Below are 7423 nucleotides of genomic sequence, written 5' to 3' on the forward strand. Positions count from 1 at the left end.
GGCCGGGCTGCGGAGGGAAAGCCTGGGCAGGGCATCTGCCACCGCGCCACGGGCAGGGCTGCCAGGGGCCACAGCTGTGCCTGGCCCGCTGCCCCGGGGGTCAGGAGCCACACAGGCTGTGCCCTGCCTGCATTCATGCTCTTGCCCACCCCTCCACTTCAGCCTACCCTGCTTGGAGCCCCCAGCACCAGCGCTGTTCCCCAGGGAAGGACAGGGCACACCACAATCTCAACTTTCTTGTTAGAACCCGGGGAATCCCCCTGCCTGCCCCCAGCCCATGGCTGCAGTGTCCTCTCCTCCCGGCAGCGGCACCCAGAGACGGGAATACAAACCGAGATCACGGGTGGCACGCAGGACATGCTGGCCTGGTGCCAGCCCTTTGGTCACCTGCCACGGGAGGGCAGAGGGGTGTCACTCACAGCAGCCGCAGCTTGTCCCGCAAAGCCTCTCGCACCCGCTCCTCCAGCTCCGGGTCCATCTCGGCGGTGCCTCCTCCTCGCCCGGGGCCTGTGGAGGAGCTGGGACCGGGACAGCCGAGGTGCTGGCAGCACAACAGAGTTGCCAGGGGCAGCCTGAGGCTCCCGCAGCTCCCTGGGATTTTCCTGGCTCGGCTCCGAGCGCCGCTGGGAGGACGCGGTGCTGGGCACAGGGAATGCACCAGGCTGCTTGCAGCGGGGCTCCTACTCTCAAACCATCCCATCCTTCCACCCACACTCCGTTCCCTCCAGCCCTCAGACCCTGCTCCAGCCCCTCAGAACCCTGTGTTCAGGCTCCATGGCCCTTCAGAGACCACTGTGCACAGCCAGACCCCAACCACCATCCCCACCCCTCCCTCAGCCTTCTCCAGCTCACACTGACACCCCAGGGATGGCTCAGACCCCCTGACTTCACCCACAGCACAGACCCTGCCTCTCTCTGCGTGTCCCAGGAGTGCTTCCTTTCTGCACGGGCCATCAGATCCCCCGTGTGCTGTCAGGTCCCCTTTGTCCCCCCCCCAAATGTGTGCTCATGTCCCCATTACCCTGCACCCACACAAGGAACAGATTAACTCCTGACTTGGACACAGAGCAACACTGCAGAAGGAAGAGGGGAAAAATATTTATAATACAAACAATTCAGCCTTCCCAAAGTCAGTGTCACCCATGTCCTGCCCACACAGCCCTCATTTCTTCCCTTGGCCCAGGACCACTGTGGCCCCGTGGTGACTTTGTCCTTCCCAGAGCTGCTCATGGGGACTGAGCCAGAATCCCACACGGGAATTTGAGTCCATCACAGGCACTGAAGTGAGGGGGCGCTCCCATGCTCTGCCTGCGCTGCGTGTCACCTTGTTCTAGGGACACCCAAGACAAGGAGGAAATGGAAGAGGAGAGAAGAAATGGAGAAACATGGCTGGAGAAGGACGGAGTGAAACTGTGGAAGTGGCAGGTGGAGAGAGAGGTGCCTGAAGTGTCCTGGGACAGGACACTGGCAGCCTGTGCTCAGCCACACACAGTGATGGCCTGCTTGATGCTGGATTCCAGCTGGAGCTCCGTGTGCTTCCTCAAGGAGGGACAGAAGCTATGAGCCTTGTGTCTCTTCCTCCTCTCACATCCTGTGCAGAGACCCCACTGTGGAGCTCATCATTGTCACCTACACAGGGCACAGAGCAGCAGCATCTCAGCTACAACAGGCACCAAGAATTCCTCCCTCCCTGGCAGCTGCTCAGCAGGGAGCAGGGGCCCCTCACCTGCTGTGAGGTGGTTCAGGTGAGCAGCCTGGGCCCTGCTCCCACCCACCAGCGCCATGGCCTCGTGCTCGGTGCAGCTGCCCAGGGCCTCCTCAGACCCCTTCCCCTCCTCGTCATCTTCAGAGTCCACCAGCACTAGGACATCCCCTGAGTCTGCATTCCTGGGAAGAGCAGAGGAAGCTGGATGAAAGGAGAGGAGACCCTGTTCCCTGCCCTACAGGAAGGCTGAGTAGTGATGCCATGAGGGGCTGGGCTGAGGAATGTCAACTCACCTGAACACGGCACCTGAATGGGAGAGAAAAGAGAGACAACATTAGAAACTGCCCCTCTGTATGGTAGCAGTGTTTTCCTGAATGGGGAATCATGAGCATTGACTCTGTGATTGCAGAAGGATGATCAATGCTTTATTGTTACCACACTATACCATACTATATGAAAAACCCATCACCCTTGCCAGACAGACTGATTTAATTGGTCAATAATCAAAACACTATCACCACAGTCCAATTAAGGAATCACTCTTTGGTAAACAATCTCCATCACACATTCCACATGTGCACAACAACAGGTGCAGAGATTAAGAGAAGAATTGTTTTCTCTGAGCTCTCTCACAGCTTCCCAGGAAATTCCTGGGAGAGAATTATGTCTCTCTCAGTTCAGTAGATATGTGATTACCACACCTCTGGGAGTGCCACTGGTTTTATTGACTGGACAACCCCTGCCAATCCTGTGCCTCCCCCAGATGGTCACTGGCAGCCCCATGCAGAGGCACAGAGGTGGAGGTGACCTGCCCAGACATGGCACAGGCAACCCTGACTGACTCCAGCACACAGGGAGGGACAAGCAGGTCAGGGATAGAGCCCCAGGAAGGAGGAACCAACCCCTACCTCTGAGGCACAGGAGGGGATTGTAGTACAACACAAGCCCAGTGATGGTGAGAACAGTCAGGAGGAACAGCACCACCACAGCACCCACGACCCCAACGATGTTCACCGGCTCTGCAGAGAGGGGACACAGATGGATGAGGGATTCTCAGGTGTGCAGCATCCCCAGGCCCTCCTGGCACAGCCCCACTCACGCTTCACCGTGAGGCAGACGAAGAGCTCCCTGAGCCCCACGGGGTTCTGGGCCTTGCAGACGTAGCAGCCACCATCAGTGGCCTGGGAGCAGTTCTGGATGGTGAGCCTGGACACGTTGCCCTCCTGGGAGATGAGGAACCTCCCTCCAGGCTGGATCTCCTCCTCGGGCTGGGAGATGTCCCTGAGCCAGCTGAGCCGAGCTGCCGGCGTGCTCTCGGTCACCCGGCAGGTCAGGGTCACATTGTCACCCACAAAGCAGGTCTGAGGGGGCTCAGACTCCAGGGAAGGGAGTTCTGAACAGCCCCAGGGCAAAAGGAAACAAAAACAGGAGTCAAGGAGGGAATGGAGGCAATTAACATAACGAGCAATCAAGCTTCTGGCTGATTAATAATCATTAACAGAAGGGAGGCAGGCAGGAGTCTGGGAGTGCCATGGGTTTGGCATTTGGCTCACTCAGGAGCCTCCCAAGGGGTGACCTGAGCAGCTTTCATGTGCTCAGTCCCTTCTGACACCTGTCTGCACATCCCCAGGGAAAAATGGTCTGAGGGTAGCCAGCAGGTAGGTGGCAGAGAGGAGAAGAGCAGCCAGGCATTATTTCCCTTGGGATCAGCAGAGCTCTTGTGAAGCCCTGACAACCCTTGGAGGATAAATACAGCCCAGATTTTCATCAGCACTCAGATGCCTGAAGGGCACACAGAACCCTTAAACCTACCCTTACCAAACCTCATCTTAAGGTCTCCTGACGGCTCATCCCTGCCCACAGCCCCCAAACCACCTCTCACGTTCACACAGGTGTGTGGGAGCTTTCCACAGGTGAAAACACTGCTGGGGTGAAATTTGTTGGCCCCTGAAGATGGGCCCAAAACACAGCTCAGCTACACCTCTGCCATGATGGAGCTCAGCTGCAGGACATCTGTGCCTCCTGCGGCACTTGTGCCCTGCCATGCCACCTCCTGCCTTCCCTGGCCTCCTCAGTGCTCTGGAGAGCAGGGAATGAGCAGGGTACCCACGTGCCCCTGTTCACCAGCTTCATTAGCAGTTAATGAGGCAGCAAATGCACTCACTTATCTCCACAGTGCAGGCAGGCTGCTCCTGCTTCACCACGTGGCTGCCCACACACGTGAAGACCTTCTGGTGGGCGAGGTGGGAGCTGTTCAGGGTCTCCACATGGGTGTCCGAGGAGCTGGTGGAGCTGATGACCCAGCTGGAGTTCTCCAAATCCTGCCCCTCTTCTCTCCAGTGCAGGGTGGGGTGGGGGTACCCTCCAGGCCAGCTGCAGAACAGCTGCAGCATCAGCCCTGACGAGGAGCTCTCAGCCCAGCACTTTGGGGCTGCCTGTGGTGGATCTATCAGCAAGGACAGCACGTGGTCAGAAACACTTGCAGGGCTGGAATTCATTTGTCATCATCCCCCTTGGAAAATCTTTCCTGTTTCCCTGCAAGTCTTGCTCCCTGACCTGCATCCCACAGCCCCAGGTGTGCATAGCTGTAAGTGACAGCCAGCAGGGACCAAGAGGGGCTGTGACAGTCCCCACAGCCAAGCCTTGAGGGAGGGAAAAATTATTGCCACAGCTTTATCTAGTGGAAATGAGATAAACACAGCAGGAGAATGGAATCCCACTGCCCTGGTCCTCATGGCACAGCTACCACTGAGTCATCACTTGAGAGCAAGGCACAGTCCTGGCTCTCTCCCAGCTGCTCCTTCCACACACAGATCTACCACACACGTGCTGATTTAACAGCCAGAGGGATTCTGGACTCTGATCCAGGCAGGATTAACACACTGTGCCCAATGCAATGCTGAACAAGACCCCACCAAGAGATCAAACCAAAACAAGCCCCACACCAGAGGTGTCAGAGGGATGTCTGAGGCTTATTTTGGGGAGCATTTATTCAGAGGACTTTGAAATGACTTGAATTAATTAAAACACCATCATGGCAAACCCTCACGTGAGCTGCAAGAACACACCTTCCTGGGGCTGGTCTCTGCAGGAACTGTACACACACCTCAGGTGATCTTTGAAACCACTCAGCTCTGGCAAGAAAGTTCTCTGCAACACTCCCTGTGTCCCACCTCTGGGGAGGATCAAACTGACCCCAAACCCTGGCTGTGGTTAACAGGGCACCCTGTCAGCCTGAACCAGCAGAAATTGCCCCACATCAATGGGGCACAGCCCCTCCAGGATGTCCAGGTGGACATAGCTCTTCCAGGATGTCCAGGTGGACACAGCCCCTTCAGGATGTTCAGCCAGAGCTGCATTTTCTGTGCTGACCTCAGGAACAGTCTCCTGAAACCATCAGCTTTACATCCTGAACTCCCGGGCTCTCCCAGCATAACTCTGTCCAAAGAAATCTGCTCCCACAAAGTTAACAAACCAAAAGCCTCAAAATCTCCACCATCCCAACCTCACAAAACACCAGCAAAAAGGACCTGTTGTGGTTTGACCCCTAGGAGAGCCAACAGTTCTTGCATCAACCCACACACAGATGTGCCAAGGACTCCCTGGAGGTGTGGAACTGCATGTCTCCTTCACAGGTGCTTCCCATCCAAAACAAACACAGAACCACAGCCCAAGGCAGGGCTGCACCTTTGTCCTGTCGCTAGAATGTTTACTGCTTGTGGGGTTTTCAAAGTGCAGTTTCCAACAAAAAGAGAACTTTTTGGTACCACCCATGGGATGGGCTGAAGACTGTCAGCTGGTTATTCCCACACAAAACCTCTACATATCCTGGGAGGCTCTTCCACAGCAGTGCCAAGTCCCTGTCCAAAATTTGCTCCAGGCCAGGATAAGATGTCCCACCAACAGGGGTTGTGAAAAAACAGGGCCCTGCTACAGGTCAGAGGTTAAACTTCTAACTTTTGCTGATGCTCCTTGTGCTGAGCTAAAGCATCTCCAGAAATCTCCTCCTCACCTATCAAAGGCTATGCCCACATCACCTTTGTTGTACTCAGACATTAGTGATACAATTAATTCCAGGCTAATAAATGAAGTTCAGAGTGCAGCACCAACACTTGGCACCCCATAAACATGTTTTGCTCCCAAGTGTTCTGCCCCAGTGCTCCAGATTTGGGGCTCCTCAGCCCAGTGCCTACCTATCTATGCCCTGAAGCAGCCTGGGGTTCAACCCTTCCACACCCCCATCTGCACATTCCTTGCTGCAGGAAGAGAATTTTTACTCCTGTAAACTTTCAAGAGGTTAATCTGTACAGAACAGGTGCAGTGTTTACACACAGGCAGAAGGAAGGAACACCCTCAAGGCAAACAGGTCTCACACATGGAAAGAGCAGCAAGAAAGGAAAGAGCCAAGGGAGTACAGAAGGCCAAAATGCAGCAGATTTTCCCTCTTCTCAATCCTGAGGGGACTAAGAGTGGCACCAGATCTGGAGGGGGCTGTTCCCATGGAATACATGAGGTATCAGGGCAAAATAATGGTTCCCTGGCAGAAGCAGGAAGGATTAATTGGCTGGAGTGCTTTCCAGCCCAAACTTCCACCTGTGCTCTGAACGTTTCTAAGGGAATGAATGGATGAAATGGACATAGAAAAGGGAGAAAGTAACAGAAGACACAGAGGGGCTGAAAGAACTGGCCTGTGCTGATAACAGGGAACACTCCGGACACTGCTCTCACATAAACCTGAGGAATTTCGTGCTTCCATCAATGTAAGACTCCTCAGTTGGGAAGAGTTCTCCCACTAAAAGGATGGCACAGCACATCTATCCCAAACAAGGGAAAGCAGACAGCAAGCATCAGCCCCTACCCCAAGGTTTATGGAGACTCAAGTCAGCCAGACTCTGAGACAAAAGGTCCCCATGGAATAGCTACAGAGAATGGAAGATGTGCCCAAAAACTCATTTATCACCAGCAATGAAGAAGAAACACAGCGAGGATCTGAGAGCTGCCGTTTCCCCTCCACATGCTAGATCTGGGACAGACCATTTGGATACACATTTCGGTGCTTGTGAGCAGATGCAAGAGAGATTCTGCACCAGAAAGCCGTTTGCACTTTCTAAATATTATTTTTTCCACCGATGCCAGATGAATTTGGGGGTGTGGGAGGCCGAGGGGAGGAAGCCCAGCTGTGAGGATGACTTACTGGCCACCAGGAGCTGCACCCTGTGCTCGTGGTCCGTCTTGTTCAGCACTTCCCTGCAGGTGTAGTTGCCCTCGTCCTGCACACGCAGCTCGGAGATGCTCAGGGAGCTGTTGTCCACCAGGGAAAAGCGGACATCAGGGGGAAAGGAGACCCTCGAGGAGAAGAGAGGCGGGAAGGACTGTGGATCCCCTTGGAACCAGACCACCTCGGTGGCTTCCTTGGACACGTTGCGGCATAAGAGGAGGATGCTTCCTCCCACCTGCCCAAAGACCACTTCATCTGTTCCTGCAAGAGAGAAGGGACAGCCTTAGGGATGGAGGGAACGGGCAAAGCCGCCTTCTGCAGCAAAGACCTGGATTCCTGATCTGTGCCAGCCCTCTGGGTTGCTTGTTACGGGACTGCTGAGGGACCTTTGAGGTGACTAAAAACACCCAGCGCACACCAGGGTCAGGAAAAGGGACACAGCTCCCTGCTCCCCTCCCCTCAGCCAGCGCTACCTGCGGCCTCCCGGCGCGGCACCAGCC

The 7423-nt window shown here is 55.2% G+C and overlaps 2 protein-coding genes across 2 annotated transcripts in view; both read right to left on the reverse strand.

Moving 5' to 3' along the window:
- The window catches only part of CFAP73 (cilia and flagella associated protein 73), a 2508-nt gene extending 2030 nt beyond the window's left edge, over window positions 1-478 (reverse strand). The window contains exon 1 of the mRNA XM_031057480.1: window positions 420-478. Coding sequence (XP_030913340.1) covers window positions 420-478 — 59 coding nt within the window. The remainder of the gene's footprint in view (window positions 1-419) is intronic.
- Window positions 479-1082: 604 nt separating this feature from the next.
- VSIG10 (V-set and immunoglobulin domain containing 10) overlaps window positions 1083-7423 on the reverse strand; it is a 7213-nt gene continuing 872 nt past the window's right edge. Inside the window, exons 2-9 of the mRNA XM_014307195.2 lie at window positions 7397-7423; window positions 6900-7184; window positions 3870-4151; window positions 2805-3098; window positions 2614-2724; window positions 1999-2011; window positions 1727-1887; window positions 1083-1629 (exon numbers count right to left, since the gene is read on the reverse strand). Coding sequence (XP_014162670.1) covers window positions 1541-1629; window positions 1727-1887; window positions 1999-2011; window positions 2614-2724; window positions 2805-3098; window positions 3870-4151; window positions 6900-7184; window positions 7397-7423 — 1262 coding nt within the window. The 3' untranslated portion in view covers window positions 1083-1540. The remainder of the gene's footprint in view (window positions 1630-1726; window positions 1888-1998; window positions 2012-2613; window positions 2725-2804; window positions 3099-3869; window positions 4152-6899; window positions 7185-7396) is intronic.

This window comes from Geospiza fortis, unplaced genomic scaffold, assembly GCF_000277835.1.
Source record: "Geospiza fortis unplaced genomic scaffold, GeoFor_1.0 scaffold408, whole genome shotgun sequence".
Taxonomy (NCBI): Eukaryota; Metazoa; Chordata; class Aves; order Passeriformes; family Thraupidae; genus Geospiza; species Geospiza fortis.